Consider the following 16,437-nt stretch of genomic DNA (forward strand, 5'->3'; position numbering starts at 1 on the left):
TAATTTACATCGCAACAGAAACACTCTTGAGATTGAATTTCACGCCTGTGTTTGTTACAGGCGTTTCATTTCAGGGAGTACAATTAAAGTGTAATAGAATTCCTTACCCCTTTTATGCAGGACGTCGTGTGCATGCGCGTAGAGGACGCCGGCTCCCCCATCCCCGCCCATCCTTTCGAACAGCCCCGGTCGGACGCCCGCCCGCCCGCACAGTTCGCCGTGGTCGCTCTTACGTTCACGACGTCCCCGGCAGTTGGGCTTCTTCTGAAATTTTCCCGCCCGCCCGAACATTATGCTGTGTGCCGCAAAGTTTCACGTGCAGAAATCAGCAAATCGTCTCGTCTGAACCGTCTGTCGCATTGACAATTTGAGTTTGCGCCAAAGATAAATTTGGGACATGGGGTTTAGAGTTATCATATTTTTCGTAACTGTTGGAGCATGCGTTGGTTGTATACAGTTGCTGGAGGGCTGGAAAGAAGTGACTATCGAGGAGCGCGCCAGAAGATCTCAGGTCGTGTTTCATGGGTTGGCCATCACCACGTTCCCCGATTCGAATCCCGTCACATACACGGCCCAGTTCTGGATCATTAACGTGTACAAGGGAGCGGAGACTCTGTCACAGTTCCTCGAGTTGGACCCCGGCAACGGGGGAGTGTACAACCTACGCGATCGGTAAGCGCCTCCTTCAGATTGTATGTTGTGGTTGTTCTCATGGGCCAGAGCGACAGGTGACTGGTTTGCGCCCTTTGAAGCCGAAGCTCGTCTAAGCAACATTTAAGAATCCGGTCCGTACCGCGAAGAAAACACAACACTTCACCATTACAAAGATCAACTGGTTAACCTTGTTTAAGGAAATAATACGACTAAAACGCTAATTAACCTTTGGAGCCGAAGCTCTTTCAAATGAAACTTAAGAATTCAGTCCGTACCGCGAAGAAAACACTACACTTCACCATTAAAAAGATCGACTGGTTAACGCTGTTTAAGGAAATAATACGACTAAAACGCTAATTAACCTTTGGAGCCGAAGCTCTTTCAAATGAAACTTAAGAATTCAGTCCGTACCGCGAAGAAAACACTACACTTCACCATTACAAAGATCAATTGGTTAACGCTGTTTAAGGAAATAATCGCTTTTTATTCTGAGATTCATACGAAACCCGTAAATACAAACTGCAGAGTTACTCACTTTTGAACTAGGTGGTTCATATACTTACCGCTGTGCTTTAAAGGGTTAAGGCAGACTTGCGCAGTATCTCTATGACGTAAGGAAGGTTTAATTAGGGAGTCTGTACAGCACGTGTTTCACCGAAAAGACAAGAGCGCAGAAGGAATTAGTTCTGTAACGCACCGTTTTGGGAGTTTGGCACTAAAAGCTTCTGTTTAGAGGCAGAGTGGGCAATATAATCCACAGGGGTCATCGTCAGCTCCAGGGGGCTCTTCTGCGTAACTGTAACTTTACCAGGCTCGATATCCAGAAATGAGGCAATGAAACGATTTCTGATGTTCGGTACGGATTGCGAATGAATCTCGATATCTGAAATTTACATTTCGTGTGAGACGAAGTTAGTGAGAGAATATCTCGCGACAGACATCACAATTTCACAACTCGCGACTTTCGCCAACCTTTATCAGACTTGTTAAATCAGGCTATATGTATAGTGATGATAGCTTCTGGAATATTCGCTCTCCCCTACGAGGCGAGTTGATTTTGCCGAAATTTGCGTAGCAGAAACTCGCGTTATAATTCTTTTACTTTTAGTGAAAATTGCAAACATTACGTGGCTATCACTCAACCTTATTTGTAGCAACAACAACAATAATAATAATAATAATAATAATAATAATAATGACTATAACTCAGGTCTTGTCCTATCGCAGATACGTTTAGACACTTGACGTTTGTCGTAACTTCTGAGCTACGGTGAGGTCACCCGCTCGGAGATATTATTCGTAATTTTTTTTGGCTTGAGTAAGCTGCTGGGTCTCCCTGTACATGGACGTAATTTCATGCTGGATTCACCCGGAAATCCAGTGCCTGGGATTTATTCACAACATGAGACAGAGAAGCCCGCCCCAGTGGCTCTCGGGTCGAGTTTCTCCGGGGATTTAGTGCCACAGCTGGGGCGGGTCTTTGTGGTAATTACACAGGGAAATAGAGGGAAAATATCTGAAAACTTCCCTACAGAGCGTCGAGTGTTTCTGTTATACATTTCTCTAGCTAACATCAACATCTGATTTGTTTTTCCGAAGCTTTTGAACTCCGTCTTACCGGGGTAATGGCCGCCGTCAGTAAAGGGGAGAACCATTCTAAAGCTTCATGTGAAAATAACACGCAAGTTACCAGCGACTCGTCTTCCTTTCCCAAGATAAATGCCTACAAAATTTTAGCTGGAAATTCCGAAGGCGTGAAGCTACTTGGAAGAATTGGACGACGATATCAAAGTTAATCGTATGGGATGAGGGTGGCGTGGCGTGGCTCAGGACGTGTTCTGATCTCTGGTGCAATGATTTTCCCACTGGGTCAGGCCAACTGGTCTGCGGGTCTTAACCAACATTTTACATCTGTGATTCTTCCTAGCACAAACATCATTAATGCCGCGAATCTCAACCAGTGTTTTCATTTAATTTGAAAGCTTAAATTATATTTGCACTGGCTCTGCAAGCACGAAGCGCGCTCTCGTGTTTCAGACATGCGCACTTAATTTGTAACAAAAAAATTTGTAATAACGCTTATGTCTCTTATTTTAACACGTAAAATACATATTTAATGTAAATTAGTTAAATTAGCTAAGTTTTAGGTCTGTTTTTTAACATCTGCCCACAGACCCCAGGGGCAAAAGTTCGTATAACATTGTGGAATGGGTAATCTTACGAGATAGATCAATTCGGAGGTCTAGACGTAGGTGCAAAGATAATATTAAAATGAATCTGAGTGGAGGATAGTTGATTGAACAGCTTTAGGTTGGCGGAATTCCTTCATGACAGTGATGAGTTTTTCCGGGATCGGGTGTGACGTCCACTGGACCAAGTTCTGCTCTGCGTTCGCGTTGTCGAAGCAACAAAACCCTGGTTCCTGCGTTTCGCCGTGCGTCTTACTTGTTTGCAGCTGAGCCGGCTACTGGATTATCCGGACCGCGGACCAGACTTCTTCTCTCTATTTATCATCCATAATACCCAGTTGTATAAACAACAGCGAATCGCACTGCAAAATCCACCTTCACGTTTCTGTAACAAAATGGACTGTACGTAAAAATCGTGGTGGTTAGTTCTCAGAACGTAAATTATTTGTCTCTTTGGAGGGTTCGTTATTTGAAATGATAAATGGGCGTCAGTAACACGTGGAGCCGTTCGAAGCACGACTTACAGACTTTGGCCCGGTCGTATCTGAATGAGAGCAGGCGATAAATCTTTATGTACATAATTTTAGAGAATATAAATGCGTCGAACGCGCTGCTGACTGAGGCGCGCCGTGATTTTATCAGTGCGTTCAAGCCAATGCTGTGAATACAGTAAATTCAGTAAATTAACGCACCCACGAACCTTCTCGTTTCAACCCTTTGTAGTCTGCTGACGTCATCACAGGACGAATGTGTAAAAAAGACGTTGTTTACATTTTCTGCTCCGAACGATTTCCACAGCACACGGTCCTGTGTTAGAGCTTGGGATCACGTGTATTATTAGGAATTACGAAACGTGCGTGTTACCAGAAAACTGCCTCGTCGAGGATTTTGCCCCTTAAAAGCCCGATGTCTCTTAACGGAAAATTATCTTCTGCGGTCCATCAATTGCCTGACGTATGGGCGTCTGAACCAGCGTCGAAAAATGAACTGTTCATAATAGTGTTCTCGTGCGGAGCTATTACCAGCCGGAGACACTTATTCTCAGTGGCTTAACGCGGTAAGTACGTACGGCAGTACTTAGCTGCAAACTTCGTCATTCCCGGGGCAAAGCCTTCATCGCCGTCGTTAATAATAATGCCATATCCGAACTTTACATATTTCGTGTAACACCGCCATGGAGCGTGAAACATCGAATTGAGTAGCCAAGTGCTTCCCCCCCCCCCCCCCCCTACACTGACTTACGTATGTGTCAACTTAATTGGATTTCAAGTGAAAGACTTGCTGTTATAATCGTCATCTCGCACATTGTGGAGAGGTCTCTCTCTCTCTCTTCGCGTACTCCATCTTTCCTATATCCTAGAGTCCCTAGAAAAGCCGTTCTCTCTTGCTAGTGGATGTTATGAACATTTAATTTGGGTTAAATGCTAATAAGAAGGGAGAGCACAGAAATATTAGCGGGAACTCTCGTTACGTCGATAATTAAAGCGAGAACTTGGTAATTATGAAATGTTGAAAGGGAATTCGTACCAGAACGCTGCAGGTTCACGGATCAGGCAGGCTTTTTATGCGAGGTTCCGAAGGATATGTGGTAAAGGACCGCGTGTCCAGTCGTGCAAAAACGTCGACTGGGAACAAAGTTAAATGCTTTTAAGCTAATGCAGTTTCTGTAATATTTGCGCTCGTGATATTTTCTCCGCCCCTCATACCTCGTCTTATGCTAGAAATTTTCATTTGCGTTTTTCAGTTTCATTCATTTTCTGTCGTCTGGGACGTAGACCCGTGTGAAGTGAAGTGAAGTTTCAGAGGCGCTTATTTTTTTTTTTTTTTTTACTTCTGGAGGAGAGTGAGTATCACGATTAAAGCGTGCCGTATCGAATTTGGATTACGTACTATTTTTACCAAACGGGGTCTGCAGATTGTACTCAGAATCCGAAGCAATTTAACCTTTGGCAATCGCAGTATTTGCACGTGACTTCGCCGCTCCTCTGAGCCATTAGTCGCGGCTTGTTTAATGGCTGACGCGTGCTCCAGACTGCTAGATGCTGCTTTGCCCGGTTAACCACACAGTTTCTTCATTATCTCAGCCGCGAGATCGAAATCAACGGACAAGGACCGGCCATTTCTCTGGCTCTAGGGAAATCAGCCGTGCTGATACGAATAAAGAAACCGACGTTTCGGAGAAAGCATGTCCCCCTGCCTGTGTTTTGTGGTTTTCCTCAGGACGTCTACGCGTTAAACTAATCCAATAGTCTGTGTAGCTGAAACAGCGTAGTTAAATAACATGAGACGTGGGGGGAACTCAGTAAAGAATTTCGAATTCCACGTTTTGCAGGAACATTTCTGTGTGCGTTTTCCCCTAGCAACCTGAAAGCTGCGTTCGCCGGACCAGGCAAGAGACGCGCGTGACTAAGGCATCTTGGCATCTTGATTCTCACGGCGCCTGCAGATAACTCCCTCGCATTCCTTACCCACCGTTTTAAAGTTGATTTCGCCGTCTGATAACCCTCGAAGCGAACGCTTCAAGCCCCATTGACTCAGGATGGCACAGAATTTTTGTGTTTCCGGAGTGGATTTTCATTTCAGGTCATGGCGTAAGAATGTTCTAACCGTTTCATTTTTCCACATTGGGACTTAAAGCAATTCCCAGGGCAAGAAGACTTTTGTCTGTCTGTCTGTCTGTCTCGTTTTATTTCTCGATTCATGTTGAAGGAAGGCGCCAGGTCGACGGCCGATAAGGCAGCGACGCGCTCGGCCAACTTTATTGCTCGGTTGTAAATTAAACTTCGACGCGTCACAAGGCATGTAACTTGGAGATAACCGGATCCCTTAATTACGTACGTCTCCATTCCGTCTGTCACCCATACGCGTTAATTATGTACGTCTCCATTCGCGCTCTATCAGCCACGTGCGCTGGCAACGACATTAAACACGGCAGCTAACGTAATTGGTTCAAAGCCGCGCTGCGTCGTGACAATGCGTCCAAGGGGAGCGGAGAAGAAGGCATTTGCATGTTACTCACGAGATATCACGTTCAAAACATCATCGCTTCTGCTCTGAATTTGTGTGATGTTCAGGAGAACAGCGGACGAAACGTTTCAGGCCGATTTTTGTGCGTGATGGCGCCGTGTGTGTGTGTAGAAGTAGGCTGTATATCCGACGTTTCGGAGATCCTTACCGCCTGCAGCTTTAAAACGAAGTTAGCTAGCGTGTAATGGTATGCGGCCCGCATTCCGACAGGGTGCGTCCTGAAGACGCAAGTTTCGATCACCCGCAACTACTCACGCCTGCTGGTCGATTTATATCAAAGGTCCAGAACGAATTGCTGTTCGGGATGTAAGTCACCTGGAACGGGACTTGATTTATTTTTGCACTGAATAAAAAGCACGTGAGTAGCTACGGTCATTCGTAAAGTTTCTGCCGTGTGTTAATAGTGTTATTCTGGGTGTTGACGTCGTGTGGACTCGTAGGTAGGCGGAGACAGTGTTTCTCCGAAACGTCGATAAGTACCTGGAAGATTTCTGTCTTCTGGGTTGTTGCGCTGTGTAGTCTGGTCGATGTTAACCAACGTTTCAGAGGTCATACTGCCTCCGTCATCAGGGCGATGAAGATTTCCGTCTTCTGGGTTGTTGCGCTGTGTAGTCTGGTCGATGTTAACCAACGTTTCAGAGGTCATACTGCCTCCATCATCAGGGCGATGAGTATGAAGATTTCTGTCTTCTGGGTTGTTGCGCTGTGTAGTCTGGTCGATGTTAACCAACGTTTCAGAGGTCATACTGCCTTCATCAGGGCGATGAGTATGAAGGGAGAATCACATCGCCGGATCGGGTGTTAATATTTAACTGCCCCCGTCCATGCTAATTGGAACAGCGACGTATAGCATCGCTGTTTTTCACACGGTCTGTTGATGTGGAAGGAAGCCAGCTCGTTTGCCACCAGACACGTGTTGACGTGCGGTCAGTCTACCAACACGGGGTTTTGTGAGCGGATCGCCTGCCATATTAATATGACCGTACGAGGTAACTGAGAAAAAACACTGCAGTGCGATGTATCGTATGTCCTAGAAAGGTTGCCAGCGCTGCCAAGGGATGAGAACTTGAAGGAAGTCCATTTCTGACTAAAGATTATTATCAATTCTGCAACCCAGTCAGCAAATATCAGCTTGCCGCTGGAGAATATTAATCATTATAAGGGCTCGAAGTACACCCTGGCTAATTCTCTACATTCGTTAATTGGTGGGAGATGTTAATAAAAGATACAGATGCAGTAAGACGTGCTATCACACCCTTCCCACCTCTTGCAGATCGAAAGGGGGCAGAATTTTCAATTTGTTTTGTAAAATCAAATGTTCTGTAAATTTAGAAGGCGGATTTAAAAACGCGGTCGATCCGAGGCGTGCGGTAGGTGGGCCGCTGGCTCAGGTATCCGTGGAATTAAAACACGTTCGTCCATATTGGATTTGCGTTGTGCACACGTGGGGTGGCTCTGATCAAACTGCGATCCGTGGTACCGAGTACTCGAGACGGGATTTGCGTTTCGCATGGCTGCTCTGGTTGTCATGACTACGGCTTCAGGGGGGCAGGCAGGCAGTTCGACTGGTAACTCCGAAAGCCGATGTTTCCAGTTTTGTGATACCTGGACATCAAAGGAAACAAATAACTTCCTTTTCATGAAACTTTTAGTACTTCTGTTAGAATGCACGGCATTGAACCTCAGAATGGGTTTTGAACTATGAATCCGAACAGCGGACCGCAGCGTTCGCCCGAGCGATGAAATGAAACTATTCTAGCCTTGTTTACGCCGCTCTTCCGTATCGAGAAACTTGTTGTGTTATCTCTGCATATTTTGTCCTCTGTATTTGCTGACGAAACGTGTACCCGAGGCTACCCGGTTCGAATCTTGTCGGCCACACTTCTTGGCGGTTTTACGTTTTTACTCAGATTTGGCGTACGAATGTGAAGACCGTATAATTGCAGAATCGCAGAGGGCGTTCTTCTGGGCTGTGCCCGTGTAGCCTTGTAGAAGTTTACCAACGTTTCGGAGGCGCTTGCTGCTTCCATCATCAGGTAGACGAGTAAGCCGCCGTGATTATGTAGGCACCAAGCACCTCCGAAACGTCTGTTAGTATCTACCAGAGTACACGGCGGGGCAGCCCAGAAGACAGTTGGCTGTCTTCTCGTAAGCTGTGTTCAGGACAGAGTCTGCGAGGTCCGTGAAGGGCAGGGATGTGTTCACAAGCGGTTGAGTGGCTGTCGACGTTTCTGTGGAGACTCTGTCGAGGAGCAGCTGTATTGAGGAAATACGTAAATATCTTACTTTGGTTTAGCCGGTCGTTGGTCGCGTATCGCTCCGGAATCCATTCCGGGAAGTAACAGGATGCGGGATTAATGTGGAGCCCTTTGATGACGTCAGACGAGGGGCGCTCAAAGTGAAATTTCTCTGCTCACATTGGCCCATGCAGAAATGTATAATTAAAATGCGCTAGGTCGTAACGTGGTATCGCAAAGCCGCGTGGTTCAATAAACTAACTGCGCGATGCAAGGTTATTCTTTGAGAATCTGACAGTTGCGGTGTTGGCACTTTTATGCGATATTCAACCCCGTGTCCAAGCGCTAACTTTGCTGACTGTTCCTGGACTCTGTTCGGTTTCACATTAGCCCGTGATCCCCCAGGCGAAACACACAATTGTTCCACTTCTGAATTGTGGACAGTTTAGACGGAACAAATTACGTGTGGTCTCCATAGCAACCGGAGAATTATCTGATAATACTTTTGCGTCAGACAAATGAGCGCACACACAAAATACTGCAGGGGAGGCTTTACAAATTAGCTTTTCAGAGCATGGCAACTAATTGTACGCGGTATAAGCAAGTCTTAATAACAACCCAGGTCGATAAATGTGTGTCTGTGGACAAAATGAACAGATTCGGGCGCTGATCGCAGAAGTCTCGTTTCCAACGTCAGATTCTTCTAGCTGACTTATTAATATCGAGGAGGCTGAGCTGGGCGGGGCACATGCGAACTGAATAGGAAGACGTAAAGAGAATACTTGGAAGATCTAGGCGTAGATGGTCCGTTAAAACCGATGCATTTCGTATGAATTGCTTCTGGTAGGCGTACGTAAGCTGGAGATTTCGATCTGGGTGGTCGTTATCCGGGATCTTCCGAAGCAGGAATGCCAACCTGTCGGCGGCCACGTCATGAAACATTTCTGGGAGCTCAGCGGAAAGTATTTATTATAATAAGTAAGACGATTCGTATCAAATACGCAGGTGAAATTGTTTGACGACGGTTTGTGATAATCGTTTGTGAGGCATAAAAATGACGAGGGGCCTCGAGGCTGTTGTTCCTTTCAGGAAAAACAAACAATGGACGTCCTGCAGGCACGACGCTGGGCGTCGCAGTGTCCTCACGGCACGACATTGAAGTTGTCCGAACTTCCAACTTACGTAAACAGAGAAAGGAAAATAATTTTATGAAACTCGCGTTGGGTCTGCCGAGACCCTCCAGGGGTGTCAGCGCGTGGAGCTGGAATGAAAGATGTCGAAATGAATTACACCAGCGGAGGAGACGTTCGTCTCTTACTAATTAGTTTTGATGCTCTTTCATTGTGCGCTCAGATCTGTTGTTGACAAACCTGCGTTCTGCGGACAGTCGTAAACAAAGTTTTCTCCAAAGATTAACAGGCGTAGAAGAAGAAGAAATAAATAATCCTCCCTGAAGATGGAGGCAATACGTCCATCCGAAACGTTGGTAACCACCTATAAGACTACACGGCGTCACGTCCCAGGAGACGACAGTCGACATTTTTGTAACAGTCACGCCTGAGTAATACCGCGCATTAAATGACTTTATCAGAAAGTGTCTTGTGGTGCGCTATCTTTCAGGTGAAGATATATCTGACTTGTTTTAAAATAACAAATTGCGTGTTTGTCCCACATCTACTTAAGGCGCTGTCTTATGTTTTCAAGTGTTTGCCGTGTACGCAGGAAACCCCATTACTTCTGTGACGATAAAAAATGGCATCGCGGAGCTGTCATAGGCGACAGTTCTATCGCGTCTTGACATTTGTTCTGCCAGGAGTTGCTCGTTCCTCGTCGAAACAACAGTAGAAGGGCGGAAGGTACAGGGTGTGCAGATTAAAACGCGACCCGACATCAGTCACGTACTACGGTCCAAAAATTAAAATCGGATGCAGGTCCACACCCCCCCCCCTACCCGTGCAGTTCTCCGCCAACCTCCCCCGTTTCTTTCTTGTCAGGGTCACTGTTTGCTAGGCCGCTGCGCCGGTGGGAGCAGGCTTTGTTCACGTGCATTTCCTCCCGTGGGGAAATTTTTTTAAAAGAAAGTTTATTAGTGTAACCCACGATAACCGATCTTGCGGGAACTGAAACACAATATTGAACACACCGTTGCCAAAAATTAGCCCAGAAACTTTGCGAAGCCTCAGGAAAAACACCGAGAAAACATCCATGCTTGCCTTCTCTCAGTTCGTGATATATTATTAAAATGGGCCACTGCGCCTTGCTTTACCGTCATTCTACCATTCGATGCTACTGACTTACGCAGTTGAGAAAGCGTTTTTAATTCGCACCTGCGTGATAAGGAGGTCCTAACGCGCCTTTCTGCGTGCGTCGGCGTTCAGATATAATCAACACGTTTTGGTGGCATTTGCAGTTTCCCTGTCGCCCCGGTGTAACACCGCCTCGTATTAATCTCGTCGCCGGCTTTATCGAACGTCTGCAACAAGGCGCCCCGTGCTAGAAATTAATACGCGGGCCTAATATCGAGGCATGTTCTCCGTGTGCTGGAATTTCGAACATCCTCTGACGCGGGTTAATTTATGTTCGTGAAAGTAAAGTTTGAATTCCGGACGTGTGGAGGTGGGGGGGAGGGGAGTCTGACGCACCCGACGGATGCAATTAGCCGAGTGTGTGAGCAGCTTGACAAATTGGATGAAACGTCTTAGCGAGATTAGCAACCGACAGCTTCGTCCGGCACTTGTTTGGGCGTGACGTGCGTGCTGTTTTCCTGCTGCCAGAAATTATCTCTCGGAATCACGAAAGAAAACCTGAATGAAGTCGCGGACAGCTGACATGGGGTGGTCTACGAACTTCCGCGGCGGATGACACTCAGTTACCGTGAGGGATGTTACGTAATGTAACTCCGGGCTTAGGACAATTGCACTCGGCTTCGCGGTCGTGGCACTGGATGTCATTTTGAAGTCTGTGAACTTATTTTGTAATCGTCAACTTACTCGTGTGGTCGACTGCAGTTCAGGTACTTAGAATTCTTATAACCCCATTTCATTTCTCTGCGGGGGGTTCCCTTCGAATGTCGTTAACTGGGAAGGGGGGGGCATGTTCCGTGCGAATTTGTTTCATTTTCGTCGGTTAAGCGTTTTTATTTGGTGAGATATCAGGTTCTCGCGGCTGCGAGTGTGAAGAAGCGTGTCTTCTGGGGGTCTTTTGCGCCGCGTAGTCTTGGTGTAAATTTTCCGACGATTCGGAGATGTTTGCTGCCTCCATCATCAGGACGGTGATGGAGCTAGTATTACTGAAACGTCGGTAAAAATGTCTACGCGACTACACTGCGAGGTAACCCGGATGTTGAACATCTGCGCAGTAAATTATTACTACAGAGGTGGGCGAAGCCACGTGGTGTTGTTGCTGTTTCCATGACCACCGCTGTCCAGGCTCGCCAACATCAGAATTGTTTAAAACAACGATATTTTGTTGCGTCCTGCGTTTTTGCAAATTGCCATGCAGTTTAGAGCAGTTGTTACTGGCAGTAAATTTTATTTTTCATTACGACGTCTTTGAAGAATTTGTGGATCGGAGTGAAGAAATATTTTCATACCCCGCCAAGTATTAAATTCCCTACGGAGCGCTCTCGCATTGAGATTCTTATAAAAAGCATCTTCCGTATCTGGAAATGATAAGTCACAAAGAACATTCATGTTTAATGTAAAGTCGATCTCCCCCTCTGTCTTATTTCCAGTTTTATTCAATTAACGTGTACAGTGATTCTTCTTTTCCATCCAACTTTCCTTGTCTTTATATTTCCTTCTGTGCGTTTTGTCTTCCCACTCAATATTTATTCCCCGTTCTTTCTCTGTGTCTCTTTCCTCCTGTGCCTCCTGCCCTCGCAGAAAATCCCTCCGTCCGACGAAGAACAAGGTCACAGCAGAGGTTGGACTGATCATTTGTGTGGTCCAGGGACGGCGTTGGTGAAATCTGTTGTTTCGTTAGATCTAGAAATCCCGATGTGACGCCCCAAAATAATTGCGTCTGATACGAATTTTGGGGACGGCGCTTGTGCTGCGGGTTAGTATCAGGCGGCCTGGACGGCTGTGGCTCCATTATCATCAATTATCTCTCACACCTCAGCAAATTGCTCTGAAAGGCAGTGCACGGTGGATTCGCATCATCGCCTCTTGAGAGGAAGGGACTGTTTCCGTCGGCTGTTCCTGGATCTGATTCTTGCGTCGTGATTGGTTCTTAAAGACACGTTCGGTATCCAGACGCCAGTCGGAAGTTAAGTTAGAGCTTGCTGCTTTAATGATCAGCTCACCAGATAAAGGAAGGCGTGTCGATGGCGTGGAAGTGTTCCTCTAAGGCAGTGTCTCCAAAATCTTCAAGTCCCAAGCGGTTGAACCACATTATGGTCAACCTTTAGGCCCCCCTCCCCCCCAAAAAAGTAGTAGCGCTTGCTACCCCTCCCCCAAGCGCCTCGACGGCGTGTGGCGAGACTCCTTTGTTTTATACGGTGTTGAAGATTGAGTAGTCATTCAGCTGTAATTTAAAGAATTTAAAGTTTTAATTAGAAGCAGGAATTGTCTTTTAATGAGTCTTTGTGTGCGGAGTTTAGAACTGGATGTCAAGTCGGAAAAGTCCTCAGCCGACATGAGGACTGCTGTTGTGCAGAATCCCGTATCAACTGACATTACTACTTTTGTGTTAGGTCTGATTCTAGTACAGGATATTTTAAGTTTGTTAAGCTGACCTCGAATAATCGTCGCGATTATTGTTTTAAGTAGTTTCGACCAAATCCACGCATCGTCACCTCGGCTTGTGAGGAGCACAAAGAAACACCGCGAAGCACTGGCCCGCTGTCTGGCTCTTCTGATCGAGATTTCTCGTCACTGTCCTCGATCTGTCGAGAAAAAGTTTGCGGACGGCATATTAAAACAGGCCACGACCGCCTTCTTGCACGCTCTTCTGTAACCAACAAACAGTAACCTGTTCAGCTGGGATAGCGTCGTTAAATGTCTCTATAAGGGTGCGGATTGCGTGGTAGATGACCCCCCCCCCCTCGTAAGTCGGTTTCGAGGAGGAGTTCGGTGCCGCTCGCCTCGCCCCGGAGACGGTGGTCCGAGTGCCAAAGAACTGTTTGCTGGTGTTAAATCGAAAGATGTATGGAGCCCAGGGGATGCGACGTTATCAGGGCGAACGGCGAAGGAGAGCGTCTCCCTCGGATTGTCTCTGCCTTAAATTGTAAGGGCTGTCCGAGCATTTGGCTGTGTCCGGATCTTCAGCAGCCCGGAGGACTTACAGCAGGGCAGACATTTTCTGAACCAACTGAGTAACGATCAGCTTACGGAGATCACATCCTACGACTCGTAACCTCAGCAGTTGACGGACCGTCGTGTAATAACCGGTGTCGATGACTTGTTGGGCTGATGATGTGGTGTATTTGTGGGCGTGTTCCGGTTGTCATGACAGTTCGATAGTCATTTGTTATGCTGCCTACCTGTGCTGGAAGGCAGGGACTGGAATGTCAGGGCGACCGCAGTTCCCTTGTCCGTCCGTCTGTCCGTCCGTCTATCTGTCGCACCGTTAATATGTTTGCTCTAGCAGTGCTTTGTGGGTAATATTTGTTAAACTATGCTAGCTCGTTGTATCACTGCGGACAATTTTATGACTAGGGCTTATGGCGAGCAAATCGACGATGCTGGGATGGGAGACATGTGTAGCACGCGTGGGAGAAGTGAGGGTCGTGATACCTGAAGGAAAGGGACTGTTTTGCATGATATTATTAAAATGGATATATAAGAAACGGGTTGTGAACGTGTGGCCAGGCTTAAGTTGGTTTATGATCGTGCTGAGTGATCCTGTCCTCAACGCTGTTATGTTCCACCAATATAGACTACTCCTTCGTACACCGCGTTTCGGTCTTCCAGAGAGTTCTGCTCATCGTCGTCGCCTACATTCTCCCACTCCTTCTACATGCCCACACCACCGCAATATTCTGCACACATCACACACCTGCCTTTTCGCGCCGATTGTAACTCCGATGCGCGCTCGTCTCGTCCCCCGGCGTCGGTTGATGGATCTGTCAACACTTCGCCTTTGAGTGTGTCATCCAGCCGGCGCCATTGTGTGATTGTGTGTTCGTGCTCGCGGGTTTCGCCAAATTAGTTTCGTAAGGTGATGTGTAGGTGGTGCTAGTTGTTCCCGGGCTTCGGATGGGACGGGGCTTATGTACGATTCTCTTCGCGTGTACGCATATTTCGGACGAAATTCACGTGACAGCAGAGCTCGATGAACGGACGAATCGTGTGCAAGAACGGATTTATGAGTACCCCTGGCTTCTGGGGCCATTTGGGCTGAATCTCGTCCGGACGCTTTAGACCAAGAACTGGTTTCTTGAAAAATTCCGTATTTTTAACCTCGTATCTTATCGTGAGATCAGATCGAGAGGTTAAGGATTTCAAGATGTGATGCGTGGAAACAAGAAATGGATACAAAATTCTGTTTGGAAAATCTATCAATAAAATTGATACGGGGGAAAACAGGGCAAGGTGTGGCAACTTGATCCGGATTGAATGTCGTCGTACGTATATCGTGGTGATTCTGTGGTCGCCATAGAAACGCCTGAGTAACATGCTCTGTGGCGCTGAAGAGTCATTTCAATGATCGCTGAAAATTTATATTCCGAAAATGGTTGAGCCATTTAATAGTTGATTCTTTCGGTAACGTAGAGTACGTAATCATACTGACTGTAGTTAGTTGTACAGCTTATTAGCTGTAATTGTCGAAAGTGTTTCCAATGCGACGTGATTTGACCTGTCAGAGGACAGCGCCGGGAGGCGAGCAGACACTGAAAGGAAGGCAATTTGTTTCCCTTCGACGCCTGCCCACGGTTTATTGGACTCGCGGTTAACCCCCTCCCCCAGCCCCCAACACTTTCGTCGGCATCTGTTCTTAACTTACGGATTTATGAGCAGCGATGGTCCCGCCTTTCCACGAAACGAAAATTCGTAATGACACAAAGGCCACTGAGTGGATCGTGATGAAGGGAGGAGATGGAGGCTGCTCCACTCCGAAGTAATTGCCTCGTGGCCTCCTAGTCGATTCACTTTGCTCGGGTTCCTGCGGCCGCATTATGTAGAATCGTACGCCCGTTCCCAGAACCGAGCAAAGGCCCGACCATACATTGAGTACTGAGTTCCACCTTCGAATCTCTCATGCCGCATTTAATCTAAATCCATCAAACGCACAAATGTAAGGTTGAGGTCTCAGGCAAGTCAAGGTCATTTAACAGTCACAACGGTATAAGTAGCGGAGATTTACGAATTGAGGGCTTTAAACATTTCAAGGTCATTCGAAGGTCATTTACTCAAAACCATATTTCCGCCGAACCGCTGTAACCTGGATGACAATATTCATGTCGGTTGGAGGTCACTGACAGGTCAGTGTGATGTCAGGGTCACGACAATATCCGTTCTCGCTTCGTCCGACCGCTTGTGATCGCCTACGCTGGGCATTGCCTTGCGATGTTTACAGTGAAATCGAGAGCCGCCTTGCTATTGGTTCAGAACCATGAATTTTGCATGAAGTGTGCGCGTTTTCAAGATGTTATCACTTTTTCAGCGGAGGAACGAGATTACTAAACTTTAAAAAAAAAAATTCTGCGTGAATATTTCATGTCAGAAGCTTCGGATAGCTTTTGTACGTGCACTCGCAAGTCATTCTATGCGAATTATTGTTGGATTTTCGTCCTAATTGTTATGCATTGGCACTGTTATCTATGTGCTGTGACGGAAATGACTCCGACGTATTATCTTCGTGACCTTGAACGTCGTTTGTTTTTGCACCGATGTATAACTTTTGGATGTTGCGAGGAATTCCGTCGTTTGTGCAGATTTGTGAAGTGCGAGATGTTACATCATGCTGGGGAAACAAGATATGCTTATAGAATTCTTGTGGGGAAACCCCATTTGGAAACTTCAGCTTGGAAGACCGAGGAGGGGATGTAAGTCTAACATTGGGATTGAGATTAGATAAGGTGTAAGGCCCGTGGTTGTCCGTAACTGGCTCTGGATCGTGGCCAACGGTGGCCCCTGGCTCTTCGAGGCAATTAAGGCCGAGTGATTCAGTGCGACAGACTCGGACGGAGCTGCCAGCAGGCAGACAGGCGCGAAGTCAGAGATGCACTTGGACGTGCGGCGAATTCATGTAGCAAATTAGTTTAAGTCGAGAAGCCGAAGAGTTCGGAACAATTTCCGCGAGATGGCGGCGTGAGTTTGAAGAGCGAAGTTTTTTGAATTTTACATCTCCGTTTATTTGTTCACCGGAGAAGACAGGTAGCCGAT

The 16,437-nt window shown here is 46.7% G+C and overlaps 1 protein-coding gene across 3 annotated transcripts in view; it reads left to right on the forward strand.

Moving 5' to 3' along the window:
* Positions 1-16,437, forward strand: part of LOC110835648 (uncharacterized) — a 94,684-nt gene that overhangs the window by 6,592 nt on the left and 71,655 nt on the right. For 2 of the 3 annotated variants that reach the window (XM_087354506.1, XM_087354507.1), the window contains exon 1: positions 201-672. The exons of the other annotated variant lie outside the window; for it this stretch is intronic. In XM_087354506.1, the coding sequence (XP_087210632.1) occupies positions 398-672 (275 nt within the window). In that variant the 5' untranslated portion in view covers positions 201-397. Of the gene's footprint in view, positions 1-200; positions 673-16,437 lie in introns of those variants that run through there. 3 annotated transcript variants of the gene reach the window in all.

This window comes from Zootermopsis nevadensis, unplaced genomic scaffold, assembly GCF_977971745.1.
Source record: "Zootermopsis nevadensis isolate Lab colony 2312 unplaced genomic scaffold, Znev_1.0 Znev_ptg000002l, whole genome shotgun sequence".
Classification (NCBI taxonomy): Eukaryota; Metazoa; Arthropoda; class Insecta; order Blattodea; family Termopsidae; genus Zootermopsis; species Zootermopsis nevadensis.